Source organism: Stenella coeruleoalba, assembly GCF_951394435.1.
Source record: "Stenella coeruleoalba genome assembly, chromosome: 15".
Lineage (NCBI taxonomy): Eukaryota > Metazoa > Chordata > Mammalia > Artiodactyla > Delphinidae > Stenella > Stenella coeruleoalba.
In genome coordinates this window covers 68,730,475-68,756,830 of record NC_137161.1, presented here as the reverse complement: position 1 = coordinate 68,756,830, position 26,356 = coordinate 68,730,475, and the positions used below count along the sequence as shown (strand labels likewise).

The window sequence follows — 26,356 nt, the reverse complement described above, 5'->3', positions numbered from 1 at the left end:
CTAGACCACAACCAGTGAATAGTTGTAAAGTCCATACTTGAGGAGTTCAATCGTTTTGTGGGGTTTTTTTGTTTGTTTGTTTTAAGAAAAAAGAGAAGTAGGCGAGTAGCTAAAAAGCTATCAGAAGTGAGCAAAAATGCCCGTCTTTTTAAAAAAAACACTCATGAAAAATGCAAGGTGCATGACAGAGTACATAGTATTCTACCATTTGTGTATAAAGTGAGAGAGCCTATGTATTCATATTCATCTGTATGTGTCTAAAATGACTCTAAAAGAACACCTAAGAAACTAATAGTAATTGTGGGGGAGGAAGCAGAAGGAACTAAGCATTTGGGGCCCGAGAGGAAGGGAGATCTCACTGTATAAACCTTTTCATACACTATTTTAGTTTCTGAGCTATGTAAGTATTCAAAAACTTAAATATTAAAAATTTTCCAGTATTAATATTAAATTTTACTATTTAAAAAGTAAAAGGCTGTTCTGTTTCTGGTTTGCTCGGAGATCCAGTCATGAATGCATGCTATATTCTCTTAGATTTCTTTTTTGTATCTATTGAAATGGTTACAGAATTTCTGTCTTTTGATCACTGATATGATTAACTCTATCGATGGATTTTCTAGTATTGAACCAAGCTTTGCATTTCTTAGTATAAAGCCAATTCAATATATTATTTTTTTAAATAAATTGCTGAGTTTTCTTTCTAATAAAGGCAAAAAACTATAATGCTACACTATTTTTTATACTAATTTCACTGGCAAAAATGTTCAAGAATAATAATATCCAGTGCTGCCAAAATGAAAGTTAAGAGGTTCTTGCTTATATTACTGGTAGAAAACTACTATAACCTTTTGGAAAGTATTGTGGTAACAGTTTTAAAAATTGAAGTTACACATAATCTGAGAATTCCCTGGCGGACCAGTGCGTAAGAATCCGCACTGCCACGACAGGGGCCACTGGTTCAATCCCTGGCTGGGGAACTAAGATACTGCGTGGGGGCGCGGCGGGGAGGCAGGAATGAAGGAAGGAAGGAAGTCATAATCTATCCAGCCACCCCATGCTTCAGAATGTGTCTTACAGAAATAAAGCACTAGTACACAAGGCCATATGCATATGAAGGTTCACTGCAAGGTTCACAAGGGCTGAAAAGCAGAAAAGTTGAATGTCCATCAATAAAGAAATGGCTTTATAATAGCACAGCATATTGGATTGAAAAAAAGTTGATCTGTTTATTGATTTGAAGGAATGTCCCTAACATTGTTAAATGAAAAAAAAGCAATTTGCAGAACTGTGAACAGTGTTAGCCCATATTTTTTTAAAGTTGTCTGTTTGTATATTTGTATAACTTTATACAAATTTAAGGAAATACCCTTAAATTTGGGTATACCCTCCTGAACTAGGTATCAGGAAATACCCTCCTGAACTAGGACACTAGAGTAACCTCACAACTGAACCAACTGTTTGGGGAAATTGTTATGTTTTTTAAAAAGCATATCCCCATGGAAAATGTTATGGTGAACATGCATTATTTTTGTAAATTAGTACCAAAAAAATGTTTTTTAAAAACATCATGTCTAGGATTTGCTTTTACTACTCCAGTCCCCACCCCATCTTCCCAAAAAAGGAAAACAGAAAAATGAAACAAGATTGACAAAATGTTGACAATTGCTGAAACTGGGTAATAGGTACGTGAAAGTTCTTTATTCTGTTCTATTTTTGTGTATGTTTGAAATTTTCCATAATAAAAGACAAAATGATCACAAGCCTCCAACCAAATGATTAAAGGCAACAAGGTGGGAGATCAGAGATAGATGAAGCAGATAACTGTGTGAACCAAGTGTCTTAGGAACAGGAAGAGAATGGGTAAGACAAGTGTCCATAATGGCAGCAAGATAGATCTGGGATCTAGAAAGCCCATCCTGGAACTGCTCTTCCTGATGCTTGGTCAGTTTTCCCTACATTCCCAACACGAGTATCATTAAAAACAATCACTTCCAAAGGATACTCCTGTAAACTGCTGTTGGATATGGACTAGCAAGGACCTCTGGTGAGCAACTTAGAAATATCTATCAACATTAAACTTTTAAATGTCACTATGTTTATGACCCATCAATTTCAATCTAAGCCTCTACAAAAGGAAATGTACAAAAATAGACACTGAAAAATAATAGCCTAAAAGCCAAGCAATAGGGAAAAATTAAACAAATCATAATGTACTCATACCATGAAATACTACACATTAGTTTAAAAAAAAAAAGAAGGGGAGTTATAGATTTCCACGGTGCGCAGAAAGAAGTTATTAACACAGCAGGTTTGAGACTGTGATCCTAAGAAAGGACTGCAAGGTTGGCCACTGGCTGGTGTCAAGGAACTTGGATTTCAGGGAGGTTCCCACCAGTCCCTAACTGATATGGGTAAGCTTGGTACAAACAGTATAGTTTTGCTGAAAGCCTACTTTTCTTATGGCAGTTGGGAATTTTGGTACACGTTAGGCAGAGGGTACCTACATAACCAGCCCCTAAAAAAACCCCTAGGCACTGAATTTCTAACCAGCTTTCCTGGTAGACAGGTTTACATATGTTATCATAATTTGATGCTAGAGAGATGAAGCACATCCTGTGTGACGTCACAGGGACAGAAATCTTGGGAGCTTATACCTACCTAGTTTCCTCTGGATTGTGTCCAATGTGCCTTTTCCCTTTACGGATTTTGCTTTGTATACTTTCACTGTAATGATTCACAGCCATGAGTATGACTATATGCTGAATCCTGTGAGCCTTCCTAGTGAATCATCAAACCCGAGGGTGGTCTTGGGGAACCCCCTCAACAAATGTGGCCTTACAGAAAAGATCTCTAAGACACACTGCTGAGCTGAAAAAATGTCACGGCCCAGATCATTATATCATTTGTTAAAAAAACAAAAACAAAATCCCATTAAAAAAAGTACACATCCACAGGATAGCAAGGAAGCGGACCCTCAAGGTACCTGGATGATCTGACTCTCTGTATCCAAAATCATTTAATAATAACCTACAAAATGTTTAATCAATAAATCAATAAGAATGTGCCTGGGGATTCCTAAAGTCAAGCAGTCTGCTGTGTACTGGGAGAACCCAAGTAGAATACATGGTTTTAAACTACAATTTTGTAGGAACAACAACTGAACACACCCGCAATATGGAAACAAGAAATCATTTGGTAGAGGCCATAAGCAAGTTCAGGAAAATAAGACATGCATATGAGCTGTTACAGCTAAGCAAAGCTTCATGGAGCAGTAAGAAGTTGATCTGGGTCTTAAAGAAGAGGCAGGATTTCTAAAGAGAGGTGGGCTTTTTCAAGCAAGGGAGCAAAAAAGGGCATGGACACCAGCAAAGCATGGAGAACTGTTAGCATGGCAATTTCAGGGTCCAGTGTTGACTGGGATAGAAAAGGGAGGAAAAGCACTGGGTAAAAGTAGGAAATAAATTTGCTCAATAGGGTGAGAAGACTGTTGCAGTAATCCAAGTAAAAGTGTTATGTCCTGAACCATGATGGTGGCAAGTGGAAATGAATAGCAAAGAATAAATCCAAGATAATCACAAGAAATTGGAATAGTTGACAGTATTAATAAGAATGGGGCTTCCCTTGTGACGCAGTGGTTGAGAGTCCGCCTGCCAATGCGGGGGCGCGGGTTCGTGCCCTGGTCCGGGAGGATCCCACGTGCCGCGGAGCAGCTGGGCCCGTGGGCCATGGCCGCTGGGCCTGCGCGTCCGGAGCCTGTGCTCCGCAACGGGAGAGGCCACAGCAGTGAGAGGCCCACGTACCACAAAAAAAAAAAAAAATATATATATATATATATAAATAAGAATATATATATTCTTATATATATATTCTTATATATATATTCTTATATATATATTCTTATATATATATATATATATATATAAGAATGACAAAAGAGAGACAAGATAATGACAACTCCAGATTGTAGAAAGCAAAAATTTTTAAATGGAGGCTCTGCTGTTAGAAATGATTATAGAAAATAGGGGGCTACTTTCCATAAGGCCCAACTAGCCTATCAGTCTCAACCTACCATAAGCCAGCTCACCTTCACACAGAAACCAACTGTATGTTACAAGCTAGTTTTGAAAATAATTTCACATCTTCTGCCAAAAAATGTTGTTCACCTACTTTTTCTCTTACAATTTATTGTTTTCTCCCAGCCTTCCTGCTTCTCCTTTCCCTATCTGCTTGTCAGCCTCTTCTTTTTTCCTCCTTCTTGTCCTCCTATGCCTAAATTAATCACCAAAGCCAGTCTAGCACCACAACAGGAAGTCACTGGTAACCTTCAAAGCTATAATTTCACCAGATAGTAATGATAGAAACCAAACTGCTGCAAAAGAGGTTAAGCATGATCAGATTTTCAAAAATTTAGCCATGATATGAAAAAAAAAAAACCAGGATAAAACTGAAGTTTTTTTTTTTTAAATAAGGAAGACTAGTACTTATTTGGAAGTAGAAAAGGGGTTAAGGAATAAAGGTATCAGAGAGGGTGATAATAAATGGGGTAACACAAGAGAAGCTTGTTTACAGTCACAGGTAGTTTATACCTGCAAATGCTAAAGTAGTTAAATAAAACTGATACATCCGTAAAATGGAATAACTATACTGCTGTAAAACAGATAAGGAAGGCCTCCATATTCTGATATGAAAGGATCTGAAAGGTATATAGTTAACTGGGGAAAAAACTAAGGTTCAGTATACTATCTTCTGTGTTAAAAGTGGGGAAGAGATAGGAATATATATCCCCCATGTGCTTGTATTTGCGTAAAGGAATTCTAGAAGCACACACATACAGAAACTAATAAAAATACCTATTTGTGATAGAAATATGTGGAAAAAAGAGGACAAAAGACAGGATGGCGGCAACACTGTGTATTTCTAGATAGCATTTGATTTTGAACCATAAAGCATAGGCAGGTAGTGAAGCACAGGCAGGTAGTGAAGCATAGGCGGGAGTGAAGTCAGCATATCTTCCTCTTAAGAATGAAGAGAAAGTAAGAAAATAGGATATGATGAGGTATCAGTGAAGATACAGATGATACATAGTCTGGATCTCTTCCAAAAGTAGGAGGTTGAGCTTGAAGGGGGCTTCTACTGGCCTCATAAACTAAGCAATAAAATAATGCTAGTAAAGGATTACAACCCATTGAATAAATGAAGAATCCATGAGTCCCTACTAATATGAATAAATGAATAAATGGATGAATTAACAGGTAAAGGGACAGATCACACAGTAGAATGTCAACTAATATAGCAAAAATAATGGACTTAGAAAATCACCATTTAGCAATCTATTGACTCAGGCAAGAATCTTGATGAGAAATAATATATTTACATAGTTTCAAAGTACTCCCAACAATATAATTATTAATTTCAAAGAGAAAGTACTAACTTTACAGTGGTGAAACCTGACATATACCAGGTAGTTGGTATTCAACTTACCCAAGTAGTTTAAGTTACCATCGCCAATAATGAGATAAATGGACATGATGCACCTCCTTATATGAGGCAATAAGCAAAACAACATCAGTCCTGTGCTGTTCCTGCCAAAAACACATAATGTAAATCTAATCAAGAGGAAACATCAGACAAATATAGATTGAGGGACATTCTACCAAATAACTAACCTGTACTCTTTAAAAAATATCAAGGTCTTCAAAAACAAAGACAGACTGAGAAACTGTTCCAGAATACTGGTGACTAAACAAACTTGAAAACTAAATGCAGCCTGTATCCTAGATTGAATCTCTGACCAGAAGGAAGTTCTTGTTTTTTTTTTAATTTGCTCTCAAAGTTATTACTGAGACAATTGGCAAAATTTGAGTAAGATCTGCAGATTTGCTATTAAGATTGTACTGAATAATACTTTTCCAATTTTGATAATGGCACTGTAGTTACTAAGAAAATTTCTTTGAATTTAGGAAATATTTATTTTTAAATTGAAATATAGCTGATTTACAATGTTTCAGGTGTCCAGCAGTGATTCAGTTTATACACAAACACACATTCTTTTTCAGATTCTTTTCCATTATAGGTTACTATAAGATATTGAATATAGTTCCCTGTGCTATACAGCAGGTCCTTGTTATTTTATATATAGTAGTGTGTATCTGCTAATCCCAAATCCCTAATTTATCCCTCCCTCCCCTCCCCTTCAGTAACCATAGGTTTGTTTTCTATGTCTGAGTCTGTTTGTTTTGTAAATGACTTGATGTGTATTATTTTTTTAGATTACATATATAAGCGATATCATATAATGTTTGTCTTTCTCTGACTTAACTTCACTTAGTATGATAATCTGTTTGCAGCAACACAGGTCCACCCATGTTGCTGCAAATGGCATTATTTCATTCTTTTTTTATGGCTGAGTATGTTAGGAAATAAATATTTAAGTTTTTGGGGTAAAGGGACATCACGTCTCTAAGTTACTCTCAAATGGTTCAGGAAAAAAACCATTATGCATGTAAAAAGAGAATGAGAAAGCAAAGGTGGTTAAATATCACCATTTGAGGAACACAGATGGAGGCTATTCAGGAATTTTTTGTCTAGTAAAATTTCTCTCAGACTGAAATTATTTTCAAATAAAAAGCGCAGGTCGGGGATAGTGATATTAGAATTTTAAAAGAACTGAAACCCCCCACCGCAGCAACAGGAGCACTGTACAGTTTACAAGGTGCTCTGAAGAGATCATCCATTTTGAACCACAATGCCAAAACACAGAATTTATGTTATTGCCATTTGACACTAAAAGAAACCAATGACTGGAAGCTCTAAATGACCTGTACAGTGTAAGACAATGGTAAAGGCTGGCCCCAAATCCGGTTTGCTAAGCTACGCTCCTAAATCTACTCCTCTTTTGAGGCTTAACAATTACTAGTTCCTTCATAATTCTTTCCAACTCATATAAAACTCACCCTTGACCTCTAATTAAACAATGCTCATTTTCTAATTATTTAAGATGTTAATCTCACTCTTCCAAATAGAACTAATTTACTGTTCTGGGGACAAAAAGCAGTTCTACTTATATTAGTACTCCAATTTAATACCAATTCCTTCTTCCCTGCTGTTACTAACACTCTAACCCCATCCACCACCAAACATGCACTCTTTTCACTCTCTTCTACCCACATTCTACTTCTTTAAGGACCAGTTTAAATCCAATCTATTCAAACAAGCATTTCCTGGGCAGCACAGCATGAGGTTAAGAGCTCTGGCTCTGATCCCAAAGAGACGTGGGCTTAAATCTCAACTCCACTACCGACTTGTGTAAGCAACTTGTTTAATTTCTCTAAAGCCTCCCTCTCCTTGTTTATAAGAGGTCTTAAACTGTACCTCCCTCAGAGGGTTGTTGTGAAGATTAAATTAGGTAATGCAGAGGAAGTGCTTAAGAGATGCACATAAGTGTACACTAAACATTAGCTACAAGAAACTAGGTACAAAATATGGCACTAAACTAATGTTAGGACACAAAGAAGATTGCGACCAAAGAAAGGAGAGCATACAGTAGAAAATGGAATTGACTCACCTCTTAGAATGGCTGTCATCAAGAAGACAAGAGGTATCAAGTGTAGCAAGTGTCGGTGAGGACATGGAGAAAAGGGAACCTTTGTGCACTGCTGGTGGAAATGTAAATTGGTGCAGCCACTATGGAAAACAGTATGGAGGTTCCTTAAAAAACTAAAAATACAACTACTAATGGCCCAGCAATCCCACTTCTGGGTATATATCCAAGAGAAATGAAAACAGGATATCAAAAAGATATCTGCACTCCCATGTTTATTGCAGCATTATTCACAAGATATAGAAACAACCTAAGTGTCCATCAATGAATGAAGAAGGTGTTGTATACACATACAAAGGAATAATATTCAGCCTCGAGAAAGAAGAAAATTCTGCCATTTGCAACAACACGGACGAACCTTAAGGGCATTATGCGGAGTAAAATAAGTCAGACAGAGAAAGACAAATACTATACGATTATCACTTATATGTGGACTCTAAAAAACCTGAACTTGCAGGGGCTGGGGGATAGGAGAATTGAGGAGATGTTGTTAAATAGTACAAACCTGCAACTCCTGAAACTAAGGAGAATAAGTTCTGGAAATCTAATGTACAGAATAGTGATTACAGTCAACAATACTATGTTATATGCTTCAAAGTTGCTCAGAGACTGGATTTTAAATGTTCTCACCACGAAAAAGAAATGATAATTATGTGACATGATAGCGGTGTTAGCTAATGCTTCAGTGGTAATCATATTCTAATACTGTAGACCCTTGAACAAGGCAGGGGTTAGAGGCACTGACCACATGCAGTCAAAAATCTGCATATAACTTTACAGTTGGCCCTCCAAACCCACAGTTCCACATCTACTGATTCAACCAACCACAGATCATGTAGTACTGTAATATGTATTTAGTGGGGGGAAAAAAAAAATCTACATATAAAAATCCACACAGTTCAAATCCATGTTGTTCAAGGGTAAACATGCATATAAATATCTCAAATCAGCAAGCTGTACACCTTAAACTTGTACAAAGTTAGATGTCAATTATATCTCAATAAAACACACACACATACACGGGCAATGCACTAACTGCTGGGGGGAAAAGAAAATGGAATTAATTTTGTTAATCATACCTTAATAAAGTGGGAAAAAAATAAAAAGTGGAACTGGATATATAAAAACAACTATTAATGCACAATGCAGAATGAGGTAGATGCCAAACCAAACAGCTCAAGACCCCGGATTCTAGATTCCAAACCAGACCATACCTGGTACCAAAAGACAAAGATATCACAAGAAAGGAAAACTACAGATCAATAACCCTTGTGACCACAGACTCAAAAATCCTTAACAGAAGACTAATAAATCGAATCTAGCAACATATAGTAAGGACTATATGCCTTGCCCAAGAGGGATTTATCCCAGGAATGCAAAGTTGGTTTAATATATGAAAATCAATGTAATACAACATTAACAGAACAAAGCATAAACCAACGTGACCTCAACAGACACAGAAAAAGCATTTGACAAAATCCAACACCCTTTCATGACAAGATAAAAACATTCAAACTAGGAATAGAAGGAAACTTCCTTAATTTGATAAAGGCCATCTACACAAAGCCCACAGTTCACATTATACTTAATGGTTAAGACTGAATGCTCTTCCTCTAAGATTAGAAACAAGACAAGGATGTTCACTCTTGCCATTCCTATTCAACATTTTACTATAGGTTCTGATCAGGAAAATTAGGCAAGAAAAAGAAACAAAAGGCACCAAGATTGGAAAGGAAATTATAAAACTTATCTTTATTCACAATTAATATGGTCCTATGTATAGAAGTCCTAAGGAATACACACACACACACACACACACACACACACACACACACAACGGGTTCAGCACAGCTGCAGGATACAGGATCAACATACAAAAATCAATTGGCTAATGTTCTAAAACATGTATGAACCTTGAGAATATTATGCTAAGTGAAATAAGCCAGTCACAAAAGGACAAATATTACGAGTGGTTCTAGGAACCACTCAAGAGGTTCCTATAACAGTCAAATTCATAGAGACAGAAAGTAGAATGGTGCTTCCCAAGGGCAGAGGGGAGGAGAGAATGGGGAGTTATTGTTTAATAGGTACAGAGTCTCAGTTTTGCAAGATGAAAAGAGTCACTGGTAGTGACAGTTGCACAACACTGTGAATGTGCTTAATTTCACTGAAATGTACACTCAAAAATGGTTAAGACAGCAAATTGGCCATACCAAAATTTTAAATTTTTGTGCTTCAAAGGACATCAAGAAAGTGAAAAGGCAACCCACAGAATAGGAGAAAATATTTGTAAATCATGTATCTAATAAAGGACTTGTATCTAGAACATATAAAGAACTCTTACAACTCAACAATAAAAATATAACCAACTGTAAAATGGGCAGAGGATGTGAATAGACATTTCTCCAAATCAAACACACAAATGGCCAGTAAGCACGTGACAGGATGCTCAGTATTAGCAGTCATTAGGGAAATGCAAATCAAAAGCACAATAAGATATCACTCCACATCCACTAAAATGACTATAATCAAAAAGAACAATAACAAGTGTGGGTGAGGATGTGGAGAAAATGGAATACGCATACACCGCTGGTGGAAGTATAAAATGGTACAGCTGCTTTGGAAATAGTTTGGCAGTTTCTCAAAAAGTTAAACATAGAATTACCATATGCCCAGCAATGCCACCCCAAAGTACATACCCAGGAGAACTGAAAATGTACGTCCACACAAACACTTGCACATGAATGTTCACAGTATCACTATTCATAATAGCCCAAAAGGGAAAGCAACCTTAATGCCCATCAACTGATGAATGGATAAACAAAATGTGGTACAGCTATACAATGGAATATTTTTTGCCCATAAAAAGAATTAAGTACGTGCTACAACATGTATAAACTATGAAAACATGCAAAGTGAAACAAGCAAGACAAAAGGCCACATATTATACGATTCTATTTATATGGAATGTCCGGAATAGGCAAATCCATACAGAATATAGATTAGTGGTTGCCAGGGGATGGAGTGAATGGGGAGTGATTGCTAACGGGTATGGGGTTTTTTTTTGGGGGGGGGGGGCGGATAAAAAAATGTTCTGTAATTAGGTAGTTGTGATGATTGCACAATTCTGTAAATATACTAAACTGAATCACGTACTTTAAAAGAGTGAACTTTAGGGCTTCCCTGGTGGCGCAGTGGTTGAGAGTCCACCTGCCGATGCAGGGGACATGGGTTCGTGCCCGGGTCCGGGAGGATCCCACATGCTGCGGAGCGGCTGGGCCCGTGAGCCATGGCCGCTGAGCCTGCGCGTCCGGAGCCCATGCTCCGCAACGGGAGAGGCCACAACAGTGAGAGGCCCACGTACCGCAAAAAAAAAAAAAAAAAAAAAAGACTGAACTTTATGGTATGTGAATTTAATCTCAATAAAGCTGTTAGAAAAAAAAATTGAGGTAGAATTTGAAGGAGACATTCAGAGAAGGAGGAACTGAGGACAGGGCAAAAGGTAGAGGGGTAAAGCTAAACAGATAAGCTTAGCACAGACAAGAGTTTGGGCTTCAATTCCAGAGTCACTAGGGAGGCGGCAGAGGTTTCTAAGAAATAGTGAGTGACAGGCTCAGAACTGTGGCTTGAGCATGATTAACCTGCAGCAGTGTAGAGAATGCACATTTTATGTCCCTTTCTGTTTTTACATGGTAAGATTCTCACTTATATGCCTCACATCACCTAGGGATTCACAAGAAGAATATTAAGTAAAACATATTTCTCTGACAGCCTTTGTATGGTCAATTATCAAAGTAATGCTTAAAAATACATTTTAAATTAGTGCATATTTCACACCACACAGCACTATTTCCTTGTGTTTTAGGGGGATCCTCCAGAAGAATAAGAGAAAGAAGGGACCCAAGTCAACAAAACACAGATGTCAAAATTATAAAAATATTCAATATCACTGCAGCAAGCTGTTCAATAAATGCTGGCTGACTCAAAACCACTAGTAAGAATAGCAAAACAAGTGACTTGGTTTAATCTTGTTTGTTATTATACAAAATCCAATCAATTGCTGTTTGCAGAAAATATCTTGTAAGGTTCAAAGTATAAAATTCCTTAACCAAGTTTCAATCTGTTTTGAACATTCCATCTGAAACGGGAAGTCAGCTGAGTCATGGTCACACAACATACTACTGCCTAAAATTCAAAATGCTTTTCCCTAGTTACAAGAGTAGAAATGCTAGGATTTCTGCTTCATACCCAGCTCACACAGAGTATGCAATTCATTTTAAAAGTAAGACCACCTTAATATGACATTTAAACTATACAGCTGGCCCTCTATCCCGGGTTCCAAATCCACAGATTCAATCAACCAAGGATCAAAAAAAATTCCAGAAAGTTCCAAAAAGCATAACCTGAATTTGCCATACATGGGTAACTGTTCACATAACATTTACATTGTATTTACACCTATTTACATAGTATTTACATTGTATCAGGTATTATAAGTAAACTAAAGATGATTTAAAGTACACAGGCAAATGTGTACAGGTTATATGCAAATACTACACCACTTTATATAAGGGATTCGAGCATCCTTGGATTTTGCTATGGGCTGGGGTGCGGGTTCTGGAACCAATCCCCCTCAGATACTGAGGGACAACTGTATTTTCATGTTGGTCTTTTGGGTTTGTTTTTTTTTTTGAGAGAAACTATGCCTTAGTTGAATGTTACTTTCTCTCTTTTAAATCTTAAAATCTCCCTTTTACTGACATTATTCAGCTCCTCTAACCTCCCCCCCATAACACAATGTTTCTTAATATTTGCAGAGCCATGAGCCTTTGAAATCTGATAAATGCTGAGGATCATCTTTTTCTTTTTTTTTTTAAAGCACACATTCAGTTTTTCAAACTACCTCATACCACCTGTGGTCCCTCTGTGGAATCCAGGATGAGAAACCCTGTTCTGGTGGCACAATGCCACTCTAACTTCACTGGGGTATTCTTTTGAAGAATGCATATCACAAGCCCAGTCCTATGTTTCATTTTCTTACCAGGGTTCAGTTTACTACTGGTGAAAGCCAAAAACACGCAACTTTTATGTCTAACAATGGAAGAGCTACCTTCAGAATAACCCTTCAAAAAAGCTGCAATCGTTGTAGTTGGCCAATTTAAAAAAGACTTGTAATTACTGTAACTTCAACTATTTAAAATTATACCTCAGTTTCAACTAATTGTCATATCCTAAAATGAAAGAAGCACTGAGCTAGTGTAAAGGTAAAAGTACTGGGTAAACTTTTAGCTAACTTCCTTCAAAGGGGACAGGGAGAGGGCCTGATGTGATGCACTAAGAACAAACACATCACCTATGTGGTATTCCTGCCAACAAGGTTTAACCTGAATCTAATCATACAGAAACCACACAAATCCAAACTGAAGCCTGCAAAAACAACTAGTCTGGTCTATTCCAAAATGTCCATGTCATGAAAGGGGAAGAAATGCATAAGGAACTGCTCCTGATGGAAGGAAATTACAGATGACTAAATGCAACCCTGGATTAAGAACTGAGAGAAAAGAACAAACTACATTTTAAAAGATACTATTAGGGTTTTCCTGGTGGCGCAGTGGTTAAGAATCCGCCTGTCAACGCAGGGGACACGGGTTCGAGCCCTGGTCCGGGAAGATCCCACATGCTGCAGAGCAACTAAGCCCGTGCGCCACAACTACTGAGCCCGTGTGCCACAACTACTGAAGCCCACGCGCCTAGAGCCCGTGCTCCGCACCAAGAGAAGCCACCGTGATGAGAAGCCCGCGCACCGCAACGAAGAGTAGCCCCGGCTCGCCGCAACTAAAGAAAGCCTGTGCGCAACAACCAAGACCCAATGCAGCCAAAAATAAAATAAATTTAAAAAAATTAAATAGCTACCCGACCCCCCCCCCAAAAATGTCCAAAAATAAATAAATAAAAGACATTATTAGGACAACTGGAAAAATTTGAATATGGACCAAATAGTACTGTAACAAAGTTAAACTTCCCCGACTGTGATCATTTGATTGCTGTTATGTAGAATGCCCTTGTTCTTGGGAGATACGTGTTGTCTTATTTAGGGGTGAGAGGGCATGATAAAACAAATTTGGCAAAGTATTAGTAACTGGTAAACCTAGGTGGAGATACAGGTGGTCGTTGCACTATTCTTGCTACTTTGCTGAAGATCAGAATGATTTTTTCAATTTTTTAAATGAGAGGACATTTTCTCGATTTTGAGTGAGAGACGTCATAAGTCAGTCTGACAAGAATATACACAGCCATATCTATTTTAGTCTTTCCAATTATGGGCAATACTTCTGAGGTTGTCATAGAACAGAACTGTAAAGGGCTGTATTTTATACTTGCACACTTACTTCGGATGCCAAAACTCACAAGAGTTACAGAATGGTACTCAGATTTTTTTAATGATGTTTATATTTAAAACTTCCAGAAGGTTGTTACACATTTTAAAATTAAGCTTACAGTTTGTGATTCATTTATTCTACCAATTGATAGACCACATAGATGCCAAATAAAGCCAGAAAGAAACCTACTAATATGAAATTGCTGGCCTACACTACATCACAGGAAAGCAACAGAAAAGCTTAACAAAATCAGATGATTTTTTTTTTTTTTTCCAGATAAAGTTTGGTGAATTCCAAGAGCAGGGTCCACCTTATCTAGGAAGACCTAATGCTCTGGTTTACTCCTGCTGTCCCTAGTCTTTTCTTATTTAGCATGTCCCAAGTAAAGGTGTCTCAGATAAAAACGTTCCAGTTTAGATGCTACATTATATGGTACACAGCATCTTTAACGACTTCACTTGATGACATTTAATGGTTGGTTTAGGGAGAAAAATAAATCAGCATAACATGAAGCATGTAGTTCTACTTTAGACAACACACCCTATATTACAGTAAATTAGTAAAATGGTCACAAAATTATTGAGGGAATTGTTCTCACGTTTTCAGAAAGAAAGGAGAAATCAAAGTTCTCTCTTTTCTATTGTGCAATATAAAATAAAATGCTGCCTAGCTGTAAGAACCCTATAGTGAGAGTCAAAAGGCCTGTTTGAATCCCAGCTCTGTCACTTGTTAGAGACTATAACCTTGACCATAGCTTTCTCATCTGTAAAATGAAGGGATCAGAATATTGGCTGGGATCATGGTCCAGACCTAAATATTCAATGATTCTATCACTTTGGTATATATATTTTTTTAAGTTAGATAAGTTGAGTTACAAGAGATTTCTTACAACTATAAACTGTAACTTACCATCTTATCTCTCCAAACTCCTATTTCTGTTCTCACATCTATTCTGTTCAGAGGCTGGGTCAATCTCCCATTCAGCCAAGACAGAGACCCTGTGTATTTACTCCTCTCACAACTGATCACAGACTAAGTAGCTGCCAAACCCCACAGTCCACATCTTCAGTATCTCACACTCTCCCCTCTTTCTACTACCATGTTAATTCATGTCTTCATCACACCTCTTGCCCAGATCACTAGTTATCATTTTTCTATCCTATCACCACCCTACCTAAAAGCACGTAGTAGCTTCCCACAATGTAAGATTTATGCAAAAAGTCCTCAACCTGATATTCAAGAAACTCGACACCTGCCCCCACCCTTATATGCCAATCCAACTGAACTACTTACTGCTATTTCAAAATTCCCTATACTTTCTGGATTTTGTGCCTTCATTTCTGCTGTTGTTCCTACAGTGCCTTTTTCTCTGCCTTTCAAAACTGATTCCATTCTTTAAAATTTAGTTCCAATGGCGATCTCACACATCTAGACATTACAGTTCTCTTTTGAATGCCCAGGATACCGACAAAAAGTGACAATTTTAATGGCCAACAGTAAATTAGATAGTTTAGCTTGTGTGGGCAACTAAACTTATCTATTGTGCCAATTTTGTTTAACTGGCACGGGCTACCTGGCATGCTGCCTTGAGGGTTTGCAGTTTAGCAGAGGGAAGGGAGAATGGCAATGTAACTTTGTCATTCATTCAGAGACTAGAGTTTCCAAACATTGTATAGACCAAACAGGTCTATACAATGGGAATTTGGAGTTCCATGGTATTAAAAGGTATTTAACATTTAAAGATTTAACGTTAAAAATCCAAATGTTTGGTTATCTTCGTGAAACATGAAGATCTACAACAGTGTGGGTGACTTTGCCCTCCAGGGGACCTCTGGCAGTATCTGAAGACATTTTTGATTGTCACATCTGAGTATTTCTGGTAGATGCTGCTGAACATCCCACAATGCACAGGGCAGAATTCACACTAATCAATAATCTGGTCAAAATGTCAACAGTGCCCAGGTTGAGAAATTCTGATCTAGAAGTGTTGCTTGTATGTGTGGGTTGTGCCTCCCCAAAGATTTTTTCAAATTTTTCAAGGTGAAGAACCATGCCTCTTGTGAAGCAACACAATACAGTCCAAAGCATACCAGTGGTGTGGCCTCCTGAAAGCTACTTAACCTCTTTGTGCATCAAAGTCTTCACCTATAAAACAGGAACAGTAAAAGTACCTACCTCACAGTGTTCCAGGATCAGATGAGTCAATATAAGACCTTCAGAAAAGTGTGCCAGGCAGACAGAAAAAACACTCAATAAATTCAGCTACTTCCATTCTTCCCCTCCCTAGTGCCTAGTCTTCCATTTGGAACATATAAGATGCTCAAGAAATGTTCACTGAATGAATATAGGATAATGCCTTCCTGGGGAGAGCACAAATGGGTAAAGACATACTCTCCTTATTTGTGAAAAAGGAAGCACAGAGCTAAGGATGGAGTTGAAAGGAAGCATTTACCCACCTAATCATCTCTCTCCCGCCTCAGGAAACTTTTAACCTTTAGGAAACGTTCCCCTCTCACAAGGTCCTTAGTACACAGTGCCCTGTTGTTTTTCCTTTTCATTCCTTCTGACCAACTGAAGAGCCTTAAGTATATGAATGGAATGGTATCTTCTTTTGACTCTTACATCATCTACCTTGTATTAGTTATTTATGTACCCATGACAGTCCTCCTCCTAGACTGCACATGCTCTCTGTGGCCAGGGACAACACTTGACTCCTTTTTATAAAACCCTAGGGACCTAACAGACCTTAGCAACTAGCTGGCCCAAACCTCTTGTTTTATAGATTAGGAACAGAGAGACTAAGTGATTTGCCAAGAGTCAAGGTCATACTGTAAGTGCCAAAGCTGGGATTCAGACTCTCATACACAGATGATACAGAGACTCCAAGTTCTATCCAACTGTAATAGCATATAAAAATTATACCTGTGGTAGAGACAATTTTTAATTTATAGTCCCAGAAAACCTCCATAGGAATTACACTGATACAGTTACCTGACAAAGCAAAAAAAGAAAGAGAAACAGACTGATACCTCCAAGCTCCTTTCTGACATTACACCTTAAAAATTCAACCTCTTTTATTTAACCGTTTCATATCTTAACATTTCTTTAATAGCTTTTGACAAAACTTATTTAAATATCCAACAGTTAGTCAGTGACATCGGGTTTGATTTCCTTTAAATGATCCTGTAATTATTTTGAATAACAGAAAATCTCTTATTTGGTAAGACGATGACGTCCATCCTTCACCGACTTAACAGATTCTTTAATGATCACTTTAACAAATTAATATCTATAAAACTCAAAAGACTAGCAGTTTGAAATGATTCCATATGCTGAAAAATATTCAGATAATTTGAACTGTGAATGTTAATTAAGAACCTCAACACAAACATAAAACTTATAATCACCAAGCACAAACTACATTAAGACCTGAGATAGAGAAATTTTATTTTATTCTGTTCAAGTGAAAGAAAGCTGCTCACTGATTAGGTTAATCTAGAAGTTTCTGAGTGTCCCAATACGATGCAAAAGAAAACGGCGAATAAGAAAGGAAAAGACTGTAAGACAGAAAATGAATGTGAAAAAGAGTTAAATATGGTGCAATGCCCTGATGCTTAAGCAATTACAGCTCAATAAAGCTCAACATTTCCATAAAGGCATCGTTTAAAAAAACCAAAAAACCCCTTTGTGGTGAAGATTTAAATTACCAGTGCAAAAGCACTCAGGTCCAAGAGGAATGAGAGCCACTTACTGGAACAGATTTTTAATTATTTTACCAGCTGATAAAAAGAGCACATACAGAACGTAGATATAAATGTATTTTCAAAAGAAAACAAAACGCAGTTTATGCTTGGTAAAGTTCAAGGGCAACACTGTTTCTTTCCAGTGCAACAGAATCCGCCTGACTACAATGTGTTGGAAAAAAAAATGCGAACACATAGTATCTTTTTATAAAGGCAACAATTTGAGTTTCAAAGTAATAACGGGGAAGCCAAAACAGTTTGACAGCCCGCCATAAGGGCCGCCTCAATCATGAGTCACACAATGCCTGCAACCATTTACAATAGTAATTAATGCACAAGTCCCCTAATTAAATTCTAAAAGGGTGAGAATGCTTTAACTAAGTTTACAAGAATTGCTTTTCGCTGTGTTCCCCCCACCCCCAAAGAAAGGAACACACGCGTAATTACGCATCTCCCCGCAATCCCTCCATGCAGTATTCCCTCCGGCCTCTTCTCCGTGTCTGCTCCCTGCGTGCGAAAGAAAATGACACCGGGTAACTTCTAAACCCAGCAAGGGCGAGCCAGAGTGGAAATACAAGATTAATAGGTCGAGAGGCGGTAAGCTCGCCCATCTTACCTGCTAAGATTTCTTTCTGCGTCTTTGGTAGCTTTAGCTTCCAATTCTCTGGAACAGAAAAGAAAAAGGGAGAGAGAGAGAGATGCGCATGAAAACGGAGCTGCTGCGGCAGAGGCTCGCGCCGGGGCCGGATGGGGAGGGGGAGGGGAGCCCGGGGGGGCTCACAAAGCTGCGGGGCTGCAACCCCGACTGCGGTCAGGCGACGCGAGCGAGCCGCAGCCCCCGGCCTGGCCCCAGCCGTGCAGCGCCGCCCCTCCGGGCCTCCCGTCCGGCCTCCGCAGCAGCGCAGCCGGTTTCCCTCGCGCCGAGGCCCGAGATCTCGGGGACGCCCGGCGCCGCCGCTGCAGCCCGCAATCGGGGGCCCTGCGGCAGCGCCCGAGGCTCCTCCCGCCCTGAGGGAGGCCCCCGCCCCACTCACCTCATGTGTGTAAAGTGCACGAGCAAGTGGGGCGCGGCGAGTGAGGCTCGCGAGCCTCAAGCCCTCCGTAGCGCCGCGGGGAGAAGCCCGAGCCGCTGCACCAGCGCCATTTTCTACACCGACCCGAGGCCGCCGCCGCCGCCGCCACCGCCGCCGCCGCCGCCGCTGCAGGCCCCAAACCGGAAGTGAATGCCCCACTCGGCAACCCCTTCCGGGGGTGCCGCGGCCACCGGCCTCAAGATGGAGGTCCTAGCAACTAGAGCCGCAGGCTGGGTAGGCCCTTGGCAACCACCCCGGCGTGGCGCGGTCCCCGGCTGGACCTCCCTGTGGGGGGGTGGGGGGATCACAGCCTCCGAGGCGCCCCGCACAGCGGCAGGGGGCCCCGCCGAACTCCGAGCCCAGCCTTTTTTGGCACGGCCGCCTCGGATTCTGACTTGAGTCCCTCTCCTCCTTCTTTGCTGCGACACAAGTTTCCTTCCCTGCTGCCCGGCCCCTCCCCCACCAAAACACAGCAGAAAAAAAAAAATCGCATAAACCGCAAATTCTACCCCAGCGGCAGCGTGATGATTCCTCGCTGCTTTTGAAATCCGCCACTTCTAATTATTTTTGACCTTGGGCCAATTATTTAACCTCTCTGCTTCTCTGTTTCCTCCTCAGATAATAATGCATACCTGAGGATGACAGGTTTAGAAGCGATTTTTATCCTTCGAATTTTGCAGACCATTTGACTCAGCAATTCCACTTGCATGAACTTCTGTTCAAAAAATAATCCTAGATAGCTACAGATAACGTCACCATCGTGATATTAAGTCCTGCGTTGGTGGTGGTGAAAAATTGTGAACGGCCAAAATGTCCAACATTACGACATGGCTTTAAAAACTGAACTCCTGTAAATAGTGCTGCAATGAACTTTGTGGTAAATGTCTCTTTTTGAATTATGGTTTTCTCAGGGTATATGCCCAGTAGTGGGATTGCTGGGTCGTATGATAGTTCTATTTTTAGTTTTTTAAAGACCCTCCATAGTGTTCTCCATAGTGGTTGTTCTGTTTACAATACACTGTTTACAATAGCCAGGACATGGAACCAACCTAAATGTTCATCAACAGATGAATGAATAAAGAAGATGTGGCACATATATACAATGGAATATTACTCAGCCTTAAAAGGAAACAAAATTGAGTTATTTGTAGTGAGGTGGTTCGACCTAGAGTCTGTCATACAAAGTCAGAAAGAGAAAAACAAATACCGTACGCTAATGCATATATATGGAATCTTAAAAAAAAAAATGGTACTGATGAACCTAGTTCAGGATTAAAGAGGTAGACATAGAAAATGGACTTGAGGACATGGGGTGGGAGGGCGAAGCTGGGGTGAAGTGAGAGTAGCATCGACATATATACACTACCGAATGTAAAATAGTTGGCTGCTGGGAAGCAGCAGCATAGCACAGGGAGATCGGCTCTTCGCTTTGCCATGACCTAGAGGGGTGGAATAAAGAGGATGGGAGGGAGGCTCAAGCGGGAGAGGATATGGGGACATGTGTATGCATATGACTGATTTGCTTTGTTGGGCAACGGAAACTAACACAATATTGTGAAGCAATTACACTCCAGTAAAGATCTATTAAAAAAAAAAAACTGTACTACTGCACGCGTTAGGATACTATAAAAATGCTGGAGAGGAAGAGTAATGGCACAGCGGAAAATGGTTACAATAGAATAACTAAAAAAGCAAGTTCCTAAGTAGCTCACACTGTGAAAGCATGTAGATACAGTAAGATACTTATATATGAAGACAGTAAGCTACATATGTGTACATAAAGTAAAAATATATACCTACATGTAGATACAAGATACCTACGGGTAGATACAGCAATGTACATACCTGTATATACAATAAGATACATATATTCGTGTGCATATGTGTGTATTCCTTCCATCCTCTCAAAACGCTTTCTCTTTTTTTTCTTTTTATTTTTGGCTGCACTGGATCTTCGTAGCTGCACGGGCTTTCTCTAGTTCTGAGAGCGGGGGCTACTGTTCGTTACCGTGCGCAGGCTTCTCATTGTGGTGGCTTCTCTTGTTGCAGAGCACGGGCTCTAGTCACATGAGCTTCAGTAGTTGTGGCACGCAGGCTCAGTAGTTGTGGCGCATGGGCTTAGTTGCTCCGCGGCATGTGGGATCTTCCCAGACCAGTGCTCAAACCCGTGTCCCGTGTATTGGCAGGTGGATTCTTAACCACTGCGCCACCAGGGAAGTCCCTCACAACGCTTTCTCCCCCCAATCTAAAGATGATTCCAACTCTGTGCTTGCAATCCATTCCTTCTCAGGAACCTCACTTTACGGATCATCCCATTTTCCTCTTTCTACTGCTTTGATCCTTTCATTGCCTTTAAAACATGCCCAAATCTCTCCCATTAAAAAGAAACAAAACCTCCCTTGACTGCCCAGTTCCTGTCCTCTGTCAGGGAGATGTGTAATAAGTTAATGTATAAGGGAATGAATGGATGCACAGAAAGTCCTAAAGCATATGTACCAAAATGTTAACTGATGATATAGTTTTTAATTTCCTTCTTTTAATGTATCTGGCTTTTTTTTTCATTTTTATACAATGAGCATGTAAAAAAAAATTTTTTTAATCTGGTTTACAAAGTGTAAAATGTAGGGGGCACCAAATAAATGCTAGTGACTTTCCTTTTCTTGCCATATCCCTAAGTTCGATTCATCCATGCATATATTTGGGTTTGTTTTCTTTTATTGTTCTTTCTACTTAAAGCATTAAAAATTATATTACAGCATTTCTTTAGGAGTTAAAAAAATGAACATGTGTATATAGAACAGTATGCTTTCATACCAGGTTTATGAACAGTTTTCCACAAAAGCATAAAGCAATGTAATATTTATCAACATTTACACAGCTGTTAAGATTAACTGATTTTTTTTAAAAAAAATTAGATTTTCTTAGGTTTGAATAAATCATTGATTCTCATTTGGGGCAATTTGGCTCCCTAACCCTCACACAAAGATTTAGCAATTTCTGGTTTCTGATGGTCACAACTGGATGCTACTGGTACCTAGTGGGTAGAGGCCAGGGATTCTGCGAAACATCCTACAGTGCACAGCACAGCCCCACTCCCCCCAGCGTGAGAGTATCTGAACCAAAATACCAATAGCACCCAAGGTTGAGAAACCCTGGAACTAATTCCCAGCTCCAGGGAAGCTGAGAAGATATAATTTCTTGAAGATCTTTCCAGAGTGGTTTGACACAATCACATATGACTCCTAGAGGGCTGCATTATGAAGGTATGCTAATCACTTTTTGATTATCTCTTAAACTTGGTGCATAGGGGTAGGTCAAAGAAGAATGACAACAGAAAACCAGCACTGATTCCTTATCAGAAACCTGCTGGACTTCCCTGGTAGTCCATTGGTTAAGACTCCATGCTTCCAATACAGGGGGCATGGGTTCAATCCCTGGTTGGGGAAGTTCCACATGCTGCATGGTGTGGCCAAAAAAAAAGAAAAAGAAAAAAGAAGGGCTTCCCTGGTGGCGCAGTGGTTGAGAGTCTGCCTGCCGATGCAGGACACACGGGTTCGTGCCCCAGTCCGGGAAGATCCCACATGCCACGGAGCGGCTGGGCCCGTGAGCCATGGCCGCTGAGCCTGCGCGTCCGGAGCCTGTGCTCCGCAACGGGAGAGGCCACAACAGTGAGAGGCCCGCATACCGCAAAAAAAAAAAAAAAAAAAGCCTACTAAGGGGTCTTCTCTTATTATTCCTTCTCTTTATTAATAATTAGTCTCTCTATTGAATATTTCCCATCATCATACAAACATATTCTAGTAACTTCCATAATAAGAAAAAAACGCAAACAAAACAAAAAACAACTCCATGGATGCCTCATTCCTCTCCAGCTTCATTTCTTTTCTTTTTTTTCTCTCTTTCCCAGAAAAACTTCTTGGAAAGGTGTTCTATACCAGCTGCTTCCAGTTGCTCACCTCCTTTCCCAGCCCACTCTAACCTGACATCCCCACTCCTCCCCACAAACAGCTCTTATCAAAGTCAGAAATGACCTTGAAGCTCTCAAGCTCAATAGTAACATTTCTATCCTGCTCTTGATTTACTTCATTTTTTTTTTTTTTTTGGTTGCCTTGGGTCTTCATTGCTGCACACAGGCTTTCTCTAGTTATAGTGAGCGGGTGCTACTCTTCGTTGCAGTGCGCAGGCTTCTCATTGCGGTGGCTTCTCTTGTTGCGGAGCACGGGATCTAGGCACATGGGCTTCAGTAGTTGCAGCATGCAGGCTCAGTAGTTGCAGCACATGGGCTTAGTTACTCCACGGCATGTGGGATCTTCCCGGACCAGGGCTGGAACCCGTGTCCCCTGCATTGGCAGGTGGATTCTTAACCACTGCGCCACCAGGGAAGCCCCTGATTTACTTTTTAGCTGTATTTGTCACAGCTGACCAGTCCTGCCTTCTTAAGAGAGCTTCTTTTCCAGAATGTCTTGGCAGCACACTCTCCTGGGTTTCTTTTTACCTCTCTAGCCATTTCTTGTTTTTGTATCCTTTGCCATCATCTCTTGCTTTGTACCAAATAAATGTTGGAGAACCCCAAGGCTTTGTTCCAGACTCTTCCCCTTCTCTGTCTCTCAACTTTCTCCTTCGGATGGGTAATTCCATCCTTTCTCTTGTATTTAAATACTATTTAAATGTAGATGACTCTCAAATTCATATTTTTAGCCCATATCTCACCTGTGTACCCCAGAATGCTAAAATGCCAGTCTGTCTGGGCAACAAATATATGTGCTAGGTACTGTGCTAGGGCCCAGTTCTCAGCAATACAGGAGCAACTACTCCTGTCCATTAAGTCTTAAGAGGCAGACAGATTTTTTCTTTTTAAAGCAAACTATAAAGTGTATAATTATAAACTATGACAAGTGCACAGAAGGAAAGAAATGTTGTGCTAAGCATGAAACAAAGGAACATTACATAGATTGTGTGGTCAAAGAAGGTTTCTTTGAAAATGTAAAGCTTCATCTGAGAGCTGAAAGATAAGGGGCAGCCAACCCAGCACCTAGGGAACAGCAGAGGAAGGGTCTCAGGCTGGAGGTTTAAACTGTGGGTCCTTATTGTGGATGAAAACAGGCTTCGTATTGTATTTAGCTTTAAATCCACTGGTGCCACCATTTTTACTTACTTGTATAAACAATTAGGAACAAAACCAGAAACAAGGTTCTGTACAGAGTAATGGGTTTCTCTAACATAGCTGGTTTAAGTAAGCAAATGCCATTTCCTACAACAAGCATATTCTCTAGATTAAGTGAATGTTATAATATGTTGCATGCCTTATGGTTGAAGTTTCCAGTTTGAGAATTTGTATATAACATTAACTGACTTTCCTACCATAGCTTTTTATGGAATAGCTCTGGAAGAATCTGTAACTATCTCAGGAAGCTTCTTGCTTCTTCTTAGTGAGCATAGTAAGAAACAGAGGCTATACAAAATTAAACGTAAATAAGATCTTTTCTCCATTTGTCTTTCTTCCTTGGGTTTTTTGTTCCTTTGGTTTCTGAGGTTACCAGAGCTTAAGTATTCTTCAACCCTCTCTTCCTTATCTAAGAAGGGTAAATGACTAGCCTAATACTTGAAAAATTATGTACTTGAAAGGATTATTTTTTCTCCCAAGTCTCTACCAAATACCATCATGAAATCTATATATTTAGACAAAGCTCACTCAAAATATTTTTAAATTTAGAAAAATTTTCACAATAATGTATAAATGGATATTGAAAACATGAACACAAATGAGATTTCCTGGAAAGAGTATAATTATTTTATTTAACTGAAATCTATTTGGTACTTAATACATGCCAATTATGTATTGTTCTAAGTGCTTTAAAAATATTAACTGGGGGCTTCCCTGGTGGCGCAGTGGTTGAGAGTTCGCCTGCCGATGCAGGGGACACGGGTTCGTGCCCCGGTCTGGGAAGATCCCACATGCCGCGGAGCGGCTGGGCCCGTGAGCCATGGCCGCTGAGCCTGCGCGTCCGGAGCCCGTGCTCCACAACGGGAGAGGCCACAGCAGTGAGAGGCCCGCGTACCTCAAAAAAAAAAAAAAATTAACTGATCATTATCATTGTCCTCACACAGCCCAATGATGTTATCCCCATTTTACAGATGAGAATAATTAACTTGCCCAGAGTCACCTAAAATGTGGTAAAAATCAAGCAATTTGGCTTCTGAGCCTAGATCACTAACCACTACATTGTAGATCTTTTTTTCTCAACTCAATTAGACCCCGCAGCTCCCTTTGATAAGAAATATTTTGTAACACCACCCTTTCTATCCCTAAATGATCATCATAGATAGTATAAGCTACCTAACATATAATTTTAAAATCACATAAAATGACATGTCTGAAATAAAGAAGTCAAAGGAAAGTAAATAAAATAAAATGTCTTTCACTATGTAAATACTTGGTAATGGTCTACACTGGAAGACTCAGTAAAGTCGGCAGATCCTGGCACCTATGTGTTGAATCACTTCTACAAATGCAGCAGTGCTGAAATAACTACTCATACACCAAGACCTGTAGTGATGCTGGAGATGTAATTTATCTGGAAGAGAGAACAACTCTCAGTCAAGTTCTGAACAACTAGAGAACAATTCTCTTTCAATTTAGGGGAACATTGAATTACTGAAAATTTAAGTGTATAGTAATGCTGAATAAAGTAAAGAGTTAGGTCCTTGGATAATTACAAACATGCTTTCACTCATGAGAATGTCGGGGGGCGGTCCTACATTTTGTGGGACTGTCCCTGTCCAGCCCCTCTCCACTGAATCCCACCTCTTTGTGACAGCCCAAACCCCTTCAGCAGTTTCCCCCACCCCTCTGAGGAGTGGAGGTGAAATATTACCCTATGGAGAACCATTGCTGTGGACTGAGGAAAGAGCAGAGGAATGCTACTCCAGTGACAACCTAGCAACGCACGATTAACAGGATTAAGGGTAGTATAATGGGGACAATCAGATGAGGACTTCTCAGATTGATGTGTCAGAATTTAGCCTTATTCCAGACTTCCCTGCTGGCGCAGTGGTTAAGAATCCACCTGCCAATGCAGGGGGCAGGGGTTTTGAGCCCTGGTCCGGGAAGATCCCACATACCGCGGAGTAACTAACCCTGTGTGCCACAACTACTGAGCCTGCACTCTACAGCCCGTGAGCCACAACTACCGAGCCTGCGTGCTGCAACTACTGAAACCCGTGTGCTTAGAGCCCGTGCTCCGCAACACAAGAAGCCACCGCAATGAGAAGCCTGCGCACCACAACGAAGAGTAGCCCCGCTCGCAGCAACGAAAACCCAATGCAGCCAAAAATAAATAAATAAATACATAAATAAGTAAATAAATAAAAGAATTTAGCCTTATTCCTTCTCTGTCCCATTCCCCCCACCACACACAAACCTGTCCCCAAAGAGACAGTTTCCCCCAGGTAGCAGTAATACCTGGCACGAAGCTGCCCCAGCCAGAAACCTGAGTCAATTTTGACTCTTCCCTCCCTCTCATCCAATATATCACTGTTACTTTGTTTCCAAACTTCTCT

At 39.9% G+C, this 26,356-nt stretch overlaps 1 protein-coding gene across 10 annotated transcripts in view; it reads right to left on the bottom strand.

Annotated features, from left to right (window-relative positions):
* Positions 1-26,356, bottom strand: part of TNRC6A (trinucleotide repeat containing adaptor 6A) — a 202,108-nt gene that overhangs the window by 78,402 nt on the left and 97,350 nt on the right. For 5 of the 10 annotated variants that reach the window (XR_013831598.1, XM_079945070.1, XM_079945073.1 and 2 more), the window contains exon 3: positions 18,340-18,387. Coding sequence is in view for 9 of the 10 variants with exons in the window: in XM_079945070.1 (XP_079801196.1) it covers positions 18,340-18,387 (48 nt within the window). In the remaining variant the exon portion in view is untranslated. Of the gene's footprint in view, positions 1-18,170; positions 18,231-18,339; positions 18,388-18,757; positions 19,307-26,356 lie in introns of those variants that run through there. The other 5 variants (XM_079945071.1, XM_079945069.1, XM_079945072.1 and 2 more) reach the window with 3 other exon arrangements.